At 40.9% G+C, this 19,011-nt stretch overlaps 1 protein-coding gene across 2 annotated transcripts in view; it reads left to right on the top strand.

Annotated features, from left to right (window-relative positions):
• CALCR (calcitonin receptor) overlaps positions 1-16,337 on the top strand; it is a 176,816-nt gene extending 160,479 nt beyond the window's left edge. For both annotated transcript variants that reach the window (XM_075082844.1, XM_075082845.1), the window contains exons 11-13: positions 805-1,023; positions 9,088-9,129; positions 16,001-16,337. In XM_075082844.1, the coding sequence (XP_074938945.1) occupies positions 805-1,023; positions 9,088-9,129; positions 16,001-16,222 (483 nt within the window). In that variant the 3' untranslated portion in view covers positions 16,223-16,337. The remainder of the gene's footprint in view (positions 1-804; positions 1,024-9,087; positions 9,130-16,000) is intronic.
• Positions 16,338-19,011: the final 2,674 nt, after the last annotated feature.

Here is a 19,011-nt window from a genome sequence, read left to right as displayed (position 1 = left end):
TCCGTATGCTGAGAACCCACAGCTGGAATCAGATTTTCAGAAATCTGAGGCCACATCTGAGGAGATGAGATGCTGAGCTACTTGGCATTGCTGACCATAAGGGTCAGGGGCAAAACTTTCTGAAGTGCCTGGCATCTCTGCTCTGTGCCAGCAAGTATTAACTTTTACCTGTGGGTAGTGTGCCACAGGGTCCATGCAGTCTGGTGGAGGCAAGGGGTAGCCTAGTTTTTCTCAAGAGCAGGCCTGCCCCTTGCTCATACGCAAGCCTGAAGTATTGGCCCATGTAAGCTGGAGCACATTCCTCAGAGCAATTATGTGCCCCCATAGGTCCCACACACACAGGAGCACACTGGGGTTTGTCTCACCTGGCTGCAGGCTTCTTCAGTGTGGACTGAAGCAAAATATCTAGGTGACTTTCAAACTCAGAATAGAAAACAGATGCTTCTAGGGGACAATTTGTCCATCCTGTTTAAACTTTAGACATAAAAATTAGATTAATTGTTCCCTGAAAATCCTAAATTTGCCCACATCAGTGTCAAAACAGCCAGTGCTTCCTAGAACTGATCCCTGCCTACCTGAAACATCCATGCAGGCTTGTTAGGGGAAGCATGTAGAGTAGCTTAACATCTCATTTCTGAAGACATTCAGGGTATTTTCCAAGGCCTGACTCTTAAGGAGTTGCCCATTATGAGATGTGATAAAGCTAGAAAGTTGCATTTTACTGCCATATATGTACTCCGTATTTTTATTTTGGGTGTCTGTTTAATTTGAATGCTTTCACATATAATGGCTCTTCTTTTGCAGGTCAATTTTTTCTTTTTGCTTAACATTGTCCGAGTTTTGGTGACAAAGCTAAGAGATACCCACCGTGCTGAGTCCAACATGTATATGAAAGCTGTCAGAGCCACTTTAATCCTGGTGCCCTTACTAGGAATTCAGTTTGTTATTATTCCCTGGAGACCAGAAAACCGACTTGCTGGAGAAATATATGATTACATCATGCATATATTAATGCATTACCAGGTATGTCATACAGTATCAAGCAGGTGAGGATCTTGCTGTTAAGTTAATTTAGCCAAAGATGCTGTTGTCAGTTGTTTTGCCCTGAAACTGAGCATGACCACAGTTTTGCAGTTCTTTTCCAACCACTTTCACATTATTGGATTACATGTCTTTGCACGAGTAGCACCGCTGCATAAGGAACAACCACAAGACAGCAAAACAACGAAAAATGTAGCAAAAATTATCAGATGGCACTATTGCTAAACTAAGGAGGGAAAACTGAGATGACAGAGGGCTTTTATGTTCCAACACAGTTTCTGTTGAAGTGCTCAGATTGACTGAAACTGCTGCTGTGAGTTTAATATTAAAATTATCTGTGTATGCAAACTGTTGTACAGAGAGAATGCCAACACACAGAATAAAAGACTGAGAGAATGAAGCTTCATTTAGGAGTTAAAATTCCATTATTAGGCAGTTTAAATTAAAAAATAAGACACATTTTGATTTCATAAATGCTTTGAAAATACAGTATCATTCAGTAAGTCTGGTTTATTTTCTTTTAAAAAGAAAGCAAACCTAAATTACTTTAGATGCTTGGTTATCTGGTTTATCCAGTCCTATATTGACTAGGAAAGGCAGGTTTCTAATGCATTTGTGAATAGTGGTCAACATGGGTCTGTACAGCGACCCACTTCTTGTTTCCTTTCATACAGAAGGTAAATGCAGAAATTATTTTATTTATGTAGTGAGAAAACAACATTAAAAAAAAATCAGTGGTGTTTTTTCCTTAAATGAAGTGATAAATAATGCTACCTGCACCCTATCATCTTAGATTTTGTTTTCTGCTTGTCGCCCTTATCCCTTCAAAACTGTGAGTGTGAATGCTACTGCATAAATAGAATAACTGAAGGTATAGGTCTATTTTTTGCAGTGTATGCCAACTTACATTACAGTCCTGCTTAAAATGAATGAGATTCTGTTTCTTCTATTGTTACCTGTATTGTCACTTCTTTGGTCTCAAGGGCTATAGAGGAATATCTTCAAATAAGTTTTCTGGTGACAGGTTGCTTACAGTTTTAGCAAGTTAGGATAAGATGGAGTGTTACAATAATAATTTTATTCTTAAAACGTCTTTCAAATCCTGTAAGGTTGTTGGAGAATTACAAAAAGGATGTTAATTAACTTAATTAACAACCCTATTTACGATCTTTATGCAAAAGAAAGTCACCAAACCAGAATCAGAAACAAAACCAAAGTATTGTGACACTGTTGTACTGATGGATGGGATTAGGTGAGGGAGGGATCCAAGGACGCAAATTTTCGTCTCCGATGGATTTCTTCTGCCCTGTCCCAGTGACGAGGAATGGGTGTCTCTCCATGGCTTGTTGACCCCAATCACGCCCTGCCAATACATTTTGTTCTGTTTCAGCAGCAGGGACAGTGCTGGGGACACCAGCATGGGCACATGGTGGAGTCTGCCCGTGCCCCACGGCTGCTGTGCCCAGAGAGGCCACCAGGCATGCTGAGGGGTGACAGCCCACCCAGGGCTGGCGCCAGGCCAGGACAGCAATGCAGACCTCACAGAAGAGCTCCTGACACCTCTACAATATAATCTAAGTGTGCTTCCCACCAGCATGTAAAATTTAGCCTTTTGGGAGAGCTATGCAGTTGTCCTGCTAACTGCAGCCGACTGTGACGCTTTTTTTCTACTTAGAGTGGATTTTTAATCGTATTCTAAAATAAACTTTCTTAATCCTTTCCCAAACATTTTTTTATGCATATTTAAGTTCGCCAGCTATATAATCACTCCTCTGCTGCTCATTTTCTTCTAGGACTGATTATGTAATTAGCAGATATTGTATTACCTTGTGTAATGGCTATATTTCCCTGCTAGCTATTGCACTGTCATAAACTGCAGCTCAGCCTGCCTCTCCATAAACTAGCAGCAGTCTATTAGTTTTTGCATTCTGTAGCATGTCAATCATAGACAAGCAGGCATCATGGGTGCAATTATGATTTTTTTGGTGGAAAATATAATACATTCTCCATTTCAGCACTGATTAAATGATTAATTTTTATGCCCTTTCTAGAACAGAAAGAGAGACAGTTTTTCAGCCGCACATCACTGCTTTAAGTGAGCACAATGGTTTGATGTGTTAGTTATGTCATCCATGTACACAGAAATGGTGCAAACAAGCACTGCAGTCTATTGTAAAATTCAGAGATTGAAGATGATGAATGAGAAAGAATTTGTTCCCACAAGAAACTGTGTAATGATTTTTCTTTCAGAGAATGGCCAGTTGAAAAATAACATGTTGAGATGTTATGTGTTAGGTTTCCTCTGCTGAAGTCACTTTTGAATTACAGAAGCCAGTCTGGTTTTGAATTGTCCTGCTCTTTTTGCACCATTGTCGTCAATGCTCACCATTTGAAGCAGAAATGTTTTTTCTAATATGACTATATGACCAATTCACAAACACTGTATGGCTACCTCTCCTGTATCAGCTTATGTCTGTTTCACCACATAGACCAGATTCTTCTTAACAGATCTGTAGATTAGGTGTATAAATGGTAAAAATATTAATTGAAGGCTGTCTTTTGTGCTGCAACTAAAATGCACGTACTTTTCCTGCTCAGCCAGCCAGCTTCCCATGGCTCCTGTAAAAGTAGAGATTAGTATCTCCCCTCACCATCACCAATACCAGCTCTTCAGTCTCCAGACTGTGCTGAAATAAAGATTGCACCAGGCAAAAGAAAGATATTTCAGCCCTTAGGTGGAATAACTTATGCACAGAACGGAATGCTGTCGGTGCATTGCTGAACACGCAGTTAGCTTATTAAACAGAGCTCCTAAAGTAGGCACCACATCTGCACTCCAGAAGTCAGTGGGTTGCAGATTTTCATAGATGACCTGACTTTCGAAATCCTGTTAGATGATGCTGAAAGCACATGAAAGATGCAGTCTTCTCAGGGTGTAAAACATTAGAGTACAGGATGTGCTGGCTCCTTGCACACCTCTGGCGTGAAAACTCATCTGTCACTTAAAAGCCTGAAAAGTCCCATTGTGCTGCTCAGCAAAGATGAAGTGGTACACCTGGGCAAAGAGGGTGCCTTCCGCGACGGAGTGAAGCAGCAGCAGCCCTGTTTCCTCCCTGTAACTACACTCAGGTGTCTGTAGCAGGAGAGGGCAGGAGGGATGTGGCTCATGCCTCACAACTCATCAGAGCTGCCTGCACCTCTGCCAGCCCTGGGGCTGCCACTGCCAATCCTCCCACCCCGGGAACCACTGCCTCTTTTGAGGGGTCTGAGGCTGCAAAGAGATCGGGGTGCTGCGCACCTCCTGTTATCCCAGCTTCTGATGGCTGACATTGGTCCATAGCAGGGGCTTCACAGAAAAAAGGGAAGAGTAGAAAAATGCAATAACCCATGATACATCAGTTAGTCCCACATATAGACCCACCCCACCCGACCCTGAAAGCTCTCAAACAAACCCAGTGATTAACACACTCCTGCTTGCAAGCTCCATCCACCAAAGTCCCCTCTCACCAAATTCTCCCTCCAGCATCTTGTAGCTGGGTTTGTAGAGGTTATCAGGTTGCCTAACACGGCACTGTTGCTATGCCAGAGAAGATTGGATGGAGTTCTGCTTGGTGCAGTGAAGTAGCCCACGAATCAACAGCAATACACAAGCTTCTTCTCAATACCTTGCTGACTGTGGCCCTAAATGTGCAAGCCTGCTTCTAATGAGAAATTAAAATGCTATTCAGCATAAGGGCCCTGGTTTATATTGGCATATGAAAAGTTTTTTTCTATTAAATGGAGAATAATCAAAGTTTTCTTTCTCTACAAGTAAGATTATTTCTGTGTCACGCAGCAGATTCCAAGCAGCACTCTCAGGACTGCAGGACCTGCCCTGCCAGGCAGGGAGATCCAGCTCATAGGGGCCTCATTTGTGTAAACTGTATTTTGTATTTTTCAGGTATGGGTTTGGATCACATATATATCCACCCTGCCTCCAAGTTGTAAATTTAACTCTCTATGCAGCTTTATGCAGAACAAAATTAACCCATTTAAAAGTAGCTTCTTAAAAATAGTAAGGTATTGCAATGCATTTTAGAAGGTAATAATTCCATCTGTTTCTCTATTTAAAGGGGAATAAATATTCTTTGTGATGTCAAACCAGAAACATTTTTTCCTTCTGTGCAAAGTTAAGGTCATAGAACTTCTTTTGACCACATAAGTGGGGTTTTTTGTTTCATAACTCTTTTTTTTTCATTATTAGTCATTTCGAAATGTTCTGATATTTTGAGCCAATAAAAGTTGGGGAAAATGGCTTTTCTGAAAGCTGGATATTATAAAGTGCCATTTTTGTATGAAAATTTCCTGTACAAAATGACAGTAATGAAACCTCCATAAGAGAGCGGGAGAAGCGAAGTGTGAACTTTGGCTGGTGGGATGTCCCCATCACTTTGCAGCAGGTGGGCTGCTGTCTTCAGCCCTCTCATGACAATCTCCCCATCTCAGTAACAGCAGAAACTTCACAAACACATTCTTTGCTGAGATTTTTTTTTTTATCCTAACATAAATGAACACTTCATAACATAGTAATTTACCTCAGAGGTGCTGTATGAATGTGCTGTGAATGAAAATGATGAGGAACACAGTAGTGTTTTCCTCTAAGCTCTTTATCTTTGCTGAAATGAGGAGATGGGAATGGGAAGTACTGCAGTGTTGTTTTTTGTTTCCTGTCCATTCAGATCCAGAGGTGAGAAGTGAATGGACATGGACCAAAGCCCACACAGAGAACCAGAAACTGACATTTTATATTATGGCCATCTGTACGATTACATGTGCCATTATCTTCTACCATCAATAACAGTTATATCACCCCACTAAAGCCTAAACAGCAAGACAGTGTGTAATTAGGGCAGAGAATAAGGCCATGGACAAGCTCATGAATAACAGAAAGAAGCATATCTATATATGCTTTATTGGTTTTATGGAGACATAAGCTGGAAGAAAAACAATGAGGTATCAGAAACCCTTGAAGATTTGTGGTATCTGCATAGGTTTTTTTGTTTGTTTCTTTCTAACCTGAGAAAATCACTGGATCTTCCTTTGAAGACACACATGTCCTCTAGGAGACTGAGATACAGATTAAATACCTGTCAAGTAAAGAATGTCCTTGGACTAGTATAGGCACTTAAACACAAGGAAAAACTCACTATGGTGTCAATAAAGTACATGAAGATCTGAGAGCTGCTATCTCTGGACAATCCCTAAGGCATGTTTTGGCCAAAAGCCACATCATCTGGTCTTCACACAGTTCCAGAAATAAAGAATTTCAGAAGCAGTTATTAAAGGCCTTAATCTGTAAATGTATTCTTCATCTCTGCCTTCAATACCACAGCCAATATTATCCTGCTGTCAGCAGGCAATATATCACAGGTCAGTTTAACAACTCCACACGGTGGCAGAGAGATATAATTGACCTAGAGATCTCATCCCCAGCAAGACTTGTACCCTGAGCAAAACCCAGCAGCAGTTAGAATATGGAAGACGTATGTCAAAGAGGTATGAGAATTAACCTCTGGGCCTTACATGAAATAATTAACCTACATCTAATCTGTCACATGTTTTAATAGATCCACTGTAGAGTTGTCATCATCCCAAGCCCCCCTGGCTCCAAAGAGACAAAGCTGCTATGTGCTATAGATATCTCTGTAGCTTTACAGTTGACAATAATGACAGTACTCTTAACTATGGGCAAAACTTTATGTATAAATTGGAAAAAGTAAAAATAGAAATGGAAATAACAGAAATAGAAATAGAGACATAGAAATCATAGAAATAGAAATAGAAATAGAAATATAGCAGAGCCCAGAAAGCTGTTGCTGATGGAAGAAGAGCAGTGAGATGTATATGGGACAAACCAGAGAAAATAATTTCTTCTGCCAGAAGATGTACAATATCCATGGTCTCAAAATGACAAGGACCCATATCTGCTCTCAGCTCACTCCAGACCAGAAGAGCAACTGAAGGGATATGAAGCACCATCACAGCTTCCCCTTTAGCTTTTCTGTTAGAAGTTGCCTGGAGGAAACACTAGTTAAGGGAACTGCACTCTCCAACAGAAGAAAAGTAGAGCAATTGCAGGATGTAGCAGAGGAATTCAAATACCATACAGGAACTGAAATGGAAAATAGCTTCACTTCAATAGTTCAAGTTCAATTTCTGCCTTTAGGTGAATTGCAGTTCCCAAATTCTCCCTAAACACTCCCACTGACATCCAGACTTAGGAAAATTTCTCCAGTTCTTTCTCTCCTCCTGGTGTCTTTTGTATCTGCTGTGCCTCACATGGGACATCCATCGAGCATCTCTGCTCCCAGAGGAGATCAAGACCCATCTCATTTCCCATCATGGCTGACTGCTGTTAATATAAACACATTTTCGCAAAATAGTGAGACCCTTGCTGAGACCATGTACCATGCAGTTTAACAGCAGATGTTTTGCAAGACTACAAACTAATGTAGCGCACACAGCGCAGGAGAAAATAAATGTAGGGCACTGGGAAGTGATGCATTTGCTCCCCTTGCATAAATGTTTTATTTAGGAATCTGTGGACTGACAAAGTCCTGCTTTAGATGTGTAAGATTTTGGTTGACTTTGTGGTGTTTCTGAAACCAGAGCTTATGGACAAACTATTGTGCATTGTATATTGTATACTGAGATTTGAGTTTTTTGAGAATACTCACTGTTTTTCCAAAACATGAAAAGAAACTGTCTTTTTCTCACTATGTCTACCCTTCCTCCTCCTCGCACATGCTGTTCTGTGTTCATATTTGAAGGCATGTCAAATTACAAATTCTGCCTTAGAGTAAATTTATTGGCGTGAAATAATTGCCAAAATTCAGGTGCTCAGCCCCTCTTCAAACCAGCTCATACATTCTTAATATATAAGCATTTTGTAAAAACAGTTATTGCTGACCTTACATTTGTGGTCCAAAATATACACTTGAGAGTCTAAAGCATTTTACAAAGAATTAGCTACAATTTAACTGATAATCAGTTAAATTAAGGTTTATAAAAAAGATACAGCTGTAAAGCTCTTCAAAGCAGCCCTTGGGAACACAAGCTATTGTATTGCAGTTTTCCCCTCAATTTCACAAACTGCCATACGTTTAGTTTATAAAAACTGCTTTAGTTAACTCAAAATGAAGGCATTTGGCTCCCATTGATGCTATGTAATGCTATTTCAATAAGAGCGAGTGAGGTTTAGAACACGGACCAGTGTAACTACATGACTCTGAATGGCAGGCTCTCTGTGTGTGACTTTTCTCTCGTATTAATTTCACACTTTCTCACCTCATGTCCCTTGCTTGGCCCTGTAGTAGCAGTAGTGAAATATTATCTGAACAACTGTGGCAAGAGTTAAATTATTTTTAAGCCATTTAGGACCAAACTATGATCTGTACTTTCTCTTTTTTTCTCTGGCCCCTACCTTCTAACTCACCTGTTGTGGGATGGGTTTTTTTTCCTTTCTCTGGACATTTATACCTCTTTCACATCCCTGCCATCCATCATGATGCCCCACATACAAGCTCACATACCCTGACATACAGTTCAATATAAAGCCTTCCTGGGGCAGCTGGATTCTCCTTGGCTGGCAATTTTAGCTGGATAACTGTACTCTGACAAATGCGTGGCAGCATGTAGGGCACAATTCCTCTGCCATCTCTTCAGCAAAGTCAGTACCAGTGTGATACTCCCCTGTAAGCAAGATGTTTACCTTACGTACCATTTCATTTTACTTCTCTAGGTCTCTTGTACAAAAATAAGTTTATAGCCAAAATAGATCGTCTATAAATGCTAGTAATATAGAAGAAAATGATAAAACATGTTGAAAAGATAAAAATCAGTGTAATAACGTAACTGTGAATGAAGGGGAGGTTAGGTGAAGTGTCTGTGGTGCAGAGAAAGTGGATTACTGTTTTTTTCTTTCATCTCTCAAGTCTGAATTTCCAAACAGTGCCAAAAATATTATATATTCTGATCTCTAAACTCTTTTCTTTTCCGTTCTCTTAGGGCTTACTTGTGGCAACTATATTCTGCTTCTTCAATGGTGAGGTAAGCAAGTGAAATACAGCAAATGAACAGAACTCGAAAAAATAGTCACTTCATTGTTGATTAATGCAGAAATGAAGCATGTTGCATTATGAACTTTGAAACCACACAAAGTCACTTTTTATTGTCTATATACAAGCAGCAGTGTTCATTTTTGAAAGCTCCGTGCAGAGTGTGACTTGAATATCTCTGAGCAGATGAATCAGGAGTGTTACCATTACAAAGCAGATGGCACCAAATGAGGTACAGGCGTGACCCTCTCCCCCCACCATCTGCAATTTTGAGACAGAGGTCTAAGTAAAAGAGAAAAATGCTCTGCTTCCCTTTCTGCCCCATAATAGTGGGGTGGATTGCCTGGAAAGACCACAATGCCCCATAAGAAGCAGTGAAGGTCTTTGGGGGCTGGCCTGGAGAGCCGTGCGCTGCGTTCAGCCCCAGAGCCGTGGCAGATGCTGTTCCCGGTAGCGCTGTCAGAACAGAGGAGCCTGGAGGAGTGTGATTACTTTCACTCCTTTGAGGATTAACACTGGCCTTTTTAAGGTCAGTGTTTCTCACATAGTAATTGAGAAATAAAAACCCTTGAGGCAAAGATGTCTTTCATTCTTTTACAGCTGGATGAATATTTTATATCCCTACAGCTGGTTTTAGCTCCACTTCACTATATTTTTTTTCTACAAAGAAATAGCTGGTTGAAATATGTCAAGAACCATTTCAGTTCCTACAGTAAGCCATTGTCCAAAGATGGTTAGCAGAAAAACGCTTTTTCAATACATCAGGAGAATTCAACTGTAGCAAAATAAAACACCTCATTATCTTAGAAAAGCTAGAAAGTCCTTTAAAAAGTTAATTTTGAATCCAGAGCAGGTGAATTAGGTACAGGGCAAGCTTTGTGATGCTAACACTCAGTATGTCACCTAAAGAGATATTCGTGCTCCTGTTTATCCCTGTATATTATTAGAAAGTAGCAAATTCCCAGTCACAATGTGACAACACTGATGTAGTGATAATGAAGCAAGTTATCTACTGATGAGGTGCTACTGACTGGTTTGCTAACTTTCGGAATGGCAGAGGGTATTAAATTCTGCCACCACTTGCCAACATAACTATACATTTGCTTCTGGCTGGCTTGCTGCATAAATGTACAGGGAAATACAACAGTAGAAAAGATTAGAGGCCTGCCATTGTAATTCTGCAGCACAGCTTCTCAGGAGAATAAAAAAGAATAGCAAAACGTGAGCAGTTAATGACACCAGAACCTAACAAGAAATGATAGCTGTAAAGATCATGCTAGAGAAGTTCATGGTTTCATGGGTCCAATTAAAAAAAGTTGGAGAGATGTACAACTGTTTTTTCCTATCATGTTTCTGTCCCCAGGATCTGCAGGCTACTACCACGTTTCTTCTTCTTCCTTACTGTCATCACTTTCTGGCACAGTGCAATCTCCATCCCCTGGAAACACAGAAAGACTTCCAATTCTCCCTCGTAGGGAGGACCTGGCATGGAGACGGCAAAGACCAGCCAGGCAAATTTTGAAACATCCTTTCCCCATAGGAATGACTGTGTAGCTATGTACGGGCGGTGCTCCAGTGTTTCCTCACTTGCCTCCAAACAATGTGTTACCCCAAAATCCTGGTCTTGAGCATCGCCGCCTTCCTTCTTCATTCTCCCCGGTGTCACCTTCTATTTTTTTCAGATTAGATTTTGCAAAACAAATTTGCTTAATGTTTTATAGCTTTAGAGTAACACTTTGATTAGGCTGTAATTCTTCAACTCTAATGAGAACATACGGATTTGTGCCTAGAAAGGCTGTAGCAATGCTAAAAATGAGGAAAGACAGCAAGAAAAATGCACTAAAAATGTGAACTATCTTAAAGGCTATTTGTTTCTTAGGTATGTTTCATCAGATAGCTCTAATTCCAAAGTACTTTTGGCAATACAACGAGGTCAGAGAAGCTTATCCACCTTTACAACTCCAGGAATACAATTTTCAAGTTACCCCATGATGAATAGATCTGGCACATCTTCTTGCGAACATCATGGCAGACCATATGTATCATTTAATTCAAAATTAGAGTGTAGCCTATGAATGAGTTTACCTGTCATATGAACTAAACTAGGGCGCGCTAGGCAGAAAACTAAAAGCCATATTCCAGAAATTAAAATGAGCCTAAATAAATATGCAGCTCTTTTGCTTGTGAACTACTGATTATGTTGTTTTAGGATTCAGAATAAATATATTTGGATTAAGAAAATATACAATATGCATACATGCTATTCAGATGTCCAGCCTCAGAGACATGCTGCACTTTGTGGACTTCTGCACTGGCTGAGCTGCTGTTAGGAAGCTGCAATAGCAGCCAGTTGTTCCTTATGTGGACTCAAGATGCATGGTCTGGCTGCAAATCCTGAATAACAACAATAGTCACCTAACCCCTAGTCGTCTGTAACAGCCTTTTGACACATCTGGCAGCACACAGCAAAATGACCTCTTCCTTGTCAAAGGCTCTCATCTGGATATCCACTTTTGATACTTGAATTGTCAGCAAGCCATCACTGAGGGGACACATCTGGAAAGGATGATGCCCAAAATGAGATAAAAATGAATCTGCTATTGAAATGTGGCTTCCAGTTTTGTACTCTATTGCTCCCATGAGTAATCACATGGCTGGCTTAACTACCTCCAGGTAGCTGCAGACTGCATGTAGGATTAATGACTCCTTGATGGAGTGGCTGATCAGAAACATTCATCAGTGTCAGGCAGTAAGAACAAACAGCCGTGGGGGTTCAGGTTTTCCAGACAGGCTGAGTGTGATTTTTGTTGGTGCTTGGGTACTTTTCACCATTACACCCATTTTTTAAATTGTTGTATCTGCTGGAGACTTGCCTAACATGATCAATGGCAGGGATGCTGAGAAACTCCCTCATTATTTTCTTACATGAAATGTCATTTACTGGACAATAAAGGAAGCTTTTTTTAGAATTTCCCATTAAGGCAGGCAGAGAGCCAAAGATGACATCTCTCTTATATAGACTCAAGACAGTTTGGTGCTATTTGCATCAGCACATTACCAATAAACATCACGCAAGTTTTTGCACTAGAGTAGCTGTGCTGGGCTGTGCCAGAAGAGAGGATGGAAGGATTATGACCCCTTTCCTCCAAGTCCCATTTATTCCAGCAGTTACTCAAGGTGTAGATATCTACGGCAAAAAACCTAGAGGAGCAGCAACAGATGCCTAGATGGCATTAGGTCCTTCCAAAGAGAGCACTGGTCTAAGTTTAGCTGCCCAAGAGAACTAAGCTAATTTCCTCCAGTCTTGCTGTGTGCTATATGGCATAGACCAAAGCCACAGTCTGGTCTTCAGTCATGGTAGGAGATTGTTTCCAAGCTGCTGTATACTTCTGCTGCCACAGAGCTCAAAATTATTTCTCATGAGAAAATTCAGTGTGGGGCAAGGAGATTAATTTTAGTACCACAGGAGCCTCGATACTCTGGGATTTACTTTTTTCCTACTGAAATATCTAACTTCAAGGCTGAAATAAATGAAGTTTAGCCAGGACAAACAATGCTAAACTCAGTACTACCTGACAGTGTTTTATATTGCATTCATCACCTACTACCTCACCAACCTCACTTTAGTACTGTGAGCCTGTCTATAGAAAGAAATGTAAAAATAGTAAGAAGAAGTTGTACCAATGCCTGTATTCATGTGGAAGAACATATAAACAACAGATTTGTTTTGGACCTTTAAAATAACAGATCTTCTTGCGCATTTTCATATAATATCTCAGTGTCCAGCAGAACTGAAGTTTCTCTGTCCAACAGCAACAGTGTTGTACAGATAATACAAGGTCTCTGCAATAGTCTGCTCACCAGACCATATTTCCAGGCCTGAGATTGCTTCTAGACTGCAAGGCTGGCCAACAAAATGGAAAGTCTGTTTGGAAAAAAAACAGCTATATATCTTGTGTGCCAAAGAGGCATGAATGGCTAATAGAGAACAGAAAAACATTTTAAGCCCTGAAGAGCAGAGTAAATAAACTCAGACTCTTCATTTCTTTAGACTTTACTTCTTCCATCTGCTATCACAGCAGAAAGCATGGCAGGCATGGCCCTGCCCCTCCCAGTCCCCAGAAGCCTCCTTGGACATTAATATGTTACGGCTATGCATGTGATTTTCAGTAATGCTACTTACACTTTTAAAATCCATGCATGAACAGTTTTAGTTGGCACTGAATTATGATCATCTGAGATCCTTGGAATCATGGCCGAAATCTAGATTAACACATTGTTTTACTTAAGTGCAGGAGCTTGTGCTATCCATTATCCACTTATGGCTGGATTCTTGTATTGGCCAGCAGAGAATAAAAACACAGCTGCCTTGACCTCATGCTCTCACTGCTCTGTGAAGTCTTTTAAACCTGACTAATGGCACTTCTAATCATGGGCTGAACTGGAACAGATGTGCCTCTCCCTCCTTGACCAGACATACAATTTAAGTGTCACCCCCTTCTAAGAAGAAAGCTCTAAGCTCCTCACGGCAGGCTTTGTAACACTCAGTGATATTGTTCTTCCTTCTTCAGTTAACCTTGTTATGATCTCAGACCCGTGGTTGCCCTGGTGGCCTGTCAGGGTCCAGCTCAACTGAGAGCAGTTTGAGAGCTCAGCAGGTGCTCATCACCTTCACAGCACTCTTCTCCCCATGCAAGAGCAATCAAAGCCCTGGGGCCTACGCAGGGGGCAGGGGAAGGTAGGCTAGGAGAGGAACAGGAAGGCTGCAAGAACATACTCTATGCCACCTTCACTGGAGACACTGAGATTAATCTGAATGGATGAACTGCTGTGAAATGCAACCACACTCAATACTTAGGGGCAGAGGTGATGGCCAGAGGTGCACAGTGACTGCAGGCACTAATGATTGTAGCGGTGGTGTTGGAGAGATGGCTGCAGGCAGGCGGAGGTGCTGTACACATCCAAGATTTCTGCATTATTCTCACTGTCTCTGGTCATAGGTTACAGGAACTTAAGTTTCTTGTCACCTATTTGTGTATCATACACTAAAACTGCCTTACTCTTTCATGCAGTAATTCTTTCTCAGTAATTAACTTTGGTGATGGAGTGATATGAAACATTGCTGCATGCAGCCATTTCACTTTAAATCTCATTATTGGCATAGTAAGCTTTGCTCACAGCCCCAGTAATTAAAGTGCCATTGTAACCATATGCCTTTCTACGCTTGATATCTAATTAACCTACACTCAGCCATTTGTTTTCTATTCTGTATGTGTTACAAGAAGGTGAATAGGAATACATTTCTCCAGATGAAAAGAACTCTTAACTACATTGTTTTATGCTAAACAACAGCAAGAAAGAGCTAGCATTGGAAACTGGGCATGGATATAGTTTTCGGTTAGTTTTAAAGGACTAGTCCAGCAAACGTTTGTTTACTCAAGAAGTAGTCATACCAAAGTCAGTGTAACTACTTGCATGAGTAAGGATTTATAGCATCAATCCTCATGCCTTGGCTTGTGTCTTGGATTAAAAATAAAAAACCAAAGAAATTGAAATAGCCATTCTTGGCATGCTGCATAGTTGCGCTGTACACTCAGTAAATATCCACGATTCATGACAATTCCTTATGAAGCTTTGTCCTTATGTGACATAAACAGCTGTCTTGCAGGCAGCTGTGAGTGGTGAGTAGATGCCATTTTACTATATACATATTAATAGAGCGATTAGAATTGTGGAGAATATTAAAGTTATTCAGATTCATCTATATGAATCAAATATATTGTTCTGCACAGAGCCTAGAGAATGACTTCAGACTGCTGTCGAGCAAAAATTACATACAAACACCCACCTTAGCAAGAGCACGGAAACTCTGGGACTCTTCTGTCACCTCAGTGCCTCACCTGTGCCTGCCTTCCTCTGGAGGGGTGGTCATTTACAGCAGTTATTACAGCAAACTGCTCCTGTTATCACATTTTGCTGGCTGGAAGAGTTGAGCTGAAGGAACAGGAGCCAGGGTTTGCCCGCTCCCTGCTTTGGGAAGGAGCTAGCTAGTGCCAGCACACCTGAATGTGCAGCTGGAGAAGGATGTCTTATTCCCTGTCAGGACTCAATAGCTTAAGTCATATCCTAGTGCCATATATAACATCACTCTTAATGTAAATTTTGAATAAAATGTTTTATTCCTATAAGATGAATGTCCAAAGGTTGACATTTTCTGCTATGCAGAGGGCCAGCACAAAACCTCTTCTTAAATTACCAGAACAAAATCTCACTTTAGCTGTACTAATCTTCCAGCCCTTTATCTCTACAAAATTAGCCCTGGCAAGCTCTTGAAATGTACTTACACTTTTCCATTCATGGCCAGTTATACTCAAGGTTAAGTTTCTTCAGGGATCACAATGCCTTAGCCATTCCAGGGGCAAGAATCCAGCTGTAGTATCAATGGGTTTTAATCCCCATCCCTCCTTCCTCTTCCCTCTTCTACCACAGCATCCTACCATGTTCCCATGCAGCAATCTGTTCCACATTTACCTCTTAGGGGAACAGCTAACCCATACCTGCTCTTCATAAGCAGCAACAACTGCAGAAACTCTAATTGCTGCCATAGGGTAAGCAGGGAGGGAGTTAAGGTCGAGAGCTAAGCAACTGTTTCTGCTTCTGGAGCTGGGACCAGAGGGTAGGAGAGAGGCAGACTGAACCTGATGGAATTAGACCTGGAGCTTTTTCTTTTCTTTTCTTTTCTTTTTTCCTATTCTTGCCTTTCTTCTTTTTCCTTCCCTTCCCTTCCTGCAGCATATTTTAAAATGTCTATAATTATAGGGGTTTAGATTATACCTTACCCTAACTATGTGTTTCTTTAACAGGTACAAGGAGCTTTGAAGAGGCAATGGACACAATACAAAACCCAGTGGGGCCAAAGGCGACGAGAGCACTGTTCGACGCGATCTACCTCCTACACTGCAACGTCAATCACAGAGGTCCCTGTTTACCTGTACCATCATGATTCTAACAATGAACAGTTAAATGGAAGATATGTAGAGGACTCTGAACTTGTTGCATTAAAATCTGGAGAGACATCTGCCTAGCTCAGCACCAGCCATTTCAAACACATCATTTCACATTTTGTTTGTGAACAAAGTGGGGAGAAGGGTGGGAGTGTGGAAACCCACGCCACTGCGGGAAAGGGCAAGACCAGGTGAAGGACACATCATATTCAAACCACATCACCCTCAGCCAGCGATAGCATAGAGGCAGTCTGATGCAGAATTGGGAACAGCATTTCTTCCTGCGCACTGCAGCAGGGAGTGAACTTGGACCTGCCCACCAGGCTATGCCATCTCCACATCTCCTGATACCAGCTGTATGAAGTGACCATCCAATAGTAGTAACAGTGCCAGGTAGCCCATAGCAAACAGGAAAGAATGAACCAGTATGTTGTGACTGGAAACTCTCAGCAGTTTTTGCTTTCAGTCCTTTCCTTTAACACTAGATTTTGAACTATCAACTTTCGCAAGATGTAACTGGCTTGGAGTCCTTTACTTTTCTCCTTTTAATAAGCTTGATTACTTTTATTTTGCACATTGCAAGACAAATCAAACAGAAGAATAGAAAAAGAATGACTCCAAAGTATTCAAATGTTGATAATCTCCAAAGGATTCCCCAAAATATAACATCCCCAAAGGATACCCCAAAACTATCCAGTTAGCAGATGCATAAAATAAATGAAGGTTAAATAGCCATTGCATACCAAGTTCTCAAACACTCTCAGAGAAACAGATCAGTCCTTCAGGCTGCCTCAATCAAGTCCTAAAGGCATCTTAAAATAGTTTTTGTTTAACAATACTGGTAGTTCAAGAATATTTATTTATAGGAAAAAATCCCATCCTATTACTCTGCCCAGAGGCTCATCATTAAGGCACAATTCTTTAACTCTGAATAAACTGTGAAATTTGTTTGGAAATTATGATTTCCTTTGATAGCCATTCTGAGATGAATGCTAGATGAATGCTTGTCACTGTTACAAAATTATGATCATGGCAGTAAAGGATCCCAGGTAAGAAATGAGAAACTAATATCTTAGCACCAGAAGCATCTATTTTTAGAATGTAGTTGCTGTTCTGAGTCCCTAACTATTGAATGTGACAATATCATGTGTGTCTGTCATCAGGAAAGCATGATGAATATACAGTTTTGTGAGTAATAAGCACCTTTTATCACACATTCAGAGCATCATTAGAGGCTCTATGTGATTACTGAGGCGGAAATCAGGTCAGGGAGAAGTTGATTTGCAGTTAGAATTTACAGTACTGCAAAAGTTCTGCACATCACAAAAGAAATAAAATAGATTAATTTCCCACATGAAGCTAATTGTAAAGGACCTGCAAGCAGCAAGGCCAGTGCCAAGGACATTTTACAGGGCTGTGACTCCTATGGAGTTTTATGCATAGAATGTCTAATGAATATAATATCATTCCTTCTTGAAAAACTGTCCTACAGGTTCCCACTCCTTTCCCTTTGGCTGGGATGTGCATGGGATATTTCCAACGCTAAGAACTTCAAAATATTCATCACAGTCCCCCTTGGGTTTCCTTGCTAATCCACTTGTGTCTGATGCTTCAACCCCAGCCCAAGCAGGAAGAAGTGGTCAGAGGAGGAGGCAGCTGCAAGTGCCAGTGGTGGCACTTGCTCATCTCACGTATCTAAATACCAGCCCTGACCTGGAAGTTGTAAAAATACTGCCCTATGTGGCAGGTGAAGGGGGAGAGACAGAATGCCATCTTTTATACTGCAGTTGCATTCATGTGGGACTTCTGCTGCTGGTGTTAAATACCATCCTTTCCTTCATTTGCTTGCTGCAGTTGCATCCATAATGATTTTTCTCCTTAACACTGCATAAGGTACTTAAAATATCATAGTTTAGAATAGCCTTAAATCCAGATCTTGATAGATAGTAAAGGAGAAAAGTCTCTTCCAGGAATGAGTATGTGAGGGACAGGCGAGAACCCAGCACTACGAGAAGGGACTGGATTCCCACTACCTGTATCTGAGGCAATGCCTTGCAGGGATGGGGTTTGCTCCATTTGTGCCACCAGCACACACACGCAGCCACTGTGTGCCACTGAATCTTCCTCCCCAGTGGGAGGAGTGAGCTGCCTGCGCTGCGACTGTAGAACAAGAGAGAGGAGCTGGGGAACAAGAACTAACTGTCCACCAGTGGTGGAGATCATCGCATGGTTAATCCAGTGGAACATTTACAAAAATATATGATCATGTGTATTTGTTCAAGCCACATACCTATTTTTCAGCCTTCAAGGAATACAAAGGTGGTTATTTTTTCAGACAACAGTATTTCGCATATTGCTATTTATACTTTTACCAGTGAACAATGGGAAGTGAATGATTTAGTCATTAAAGAAAATAAAGTGGCTCTGCTATGAATGCTGTATTTCTAAATAGCTTTGGGACACACTGCACTTCCCAGGAGTGCTCCAGAAGGCATTCCTAGTTTCTAAAGACACATATTAGCTGATTGTAAAAGAAGTGTGCAAAATATAGAGTTTAATAATGAACATGTTGGTTTTAATAATGTACATTTACAACATGTAAGTGCAAGTTGTTTCACAGTCTTTTATGTTCATGTGGATGTACAAAATGGAAATGCTTTGCCATTATAGTGGTGGTTTTCTTTCTTCACTGATGATATTTTCTTGCTCTGTTCAATAGAATGCTCTGAAAAGTGAAATTCGAGATCTGGGGTTTAGGATCGTGGTTTGCGCTTCAGGTGGTGGAAACACTGTGTGGTTACATCAGTCTTTATGGTGGCTTTGGTGTCAGTGGAGGGATGATGATTTGCAGCCACTAAAAATTTGGTCTA

This window comes from Phalacrocorax aristotelis, chromosome 2 (assembly GCF_949628215.1).
Source record: "Phalacrocorax aristotelis chromosome 2, bGulAri2.1, whole genome shotgun sequence".
In the NCBI taxonomy this organism is placed as follows: Eukaryota; Metazoa; Chordata; class Aves; order Suliformes; family Phalacrocoracidae; genus Phalacrocorax; species Phalacrocorax aristotelis.
Note: the sequence above shows the minus strand (reverse complement) of the source record. Positions and strands in the feature narration are given on the sequence as shown.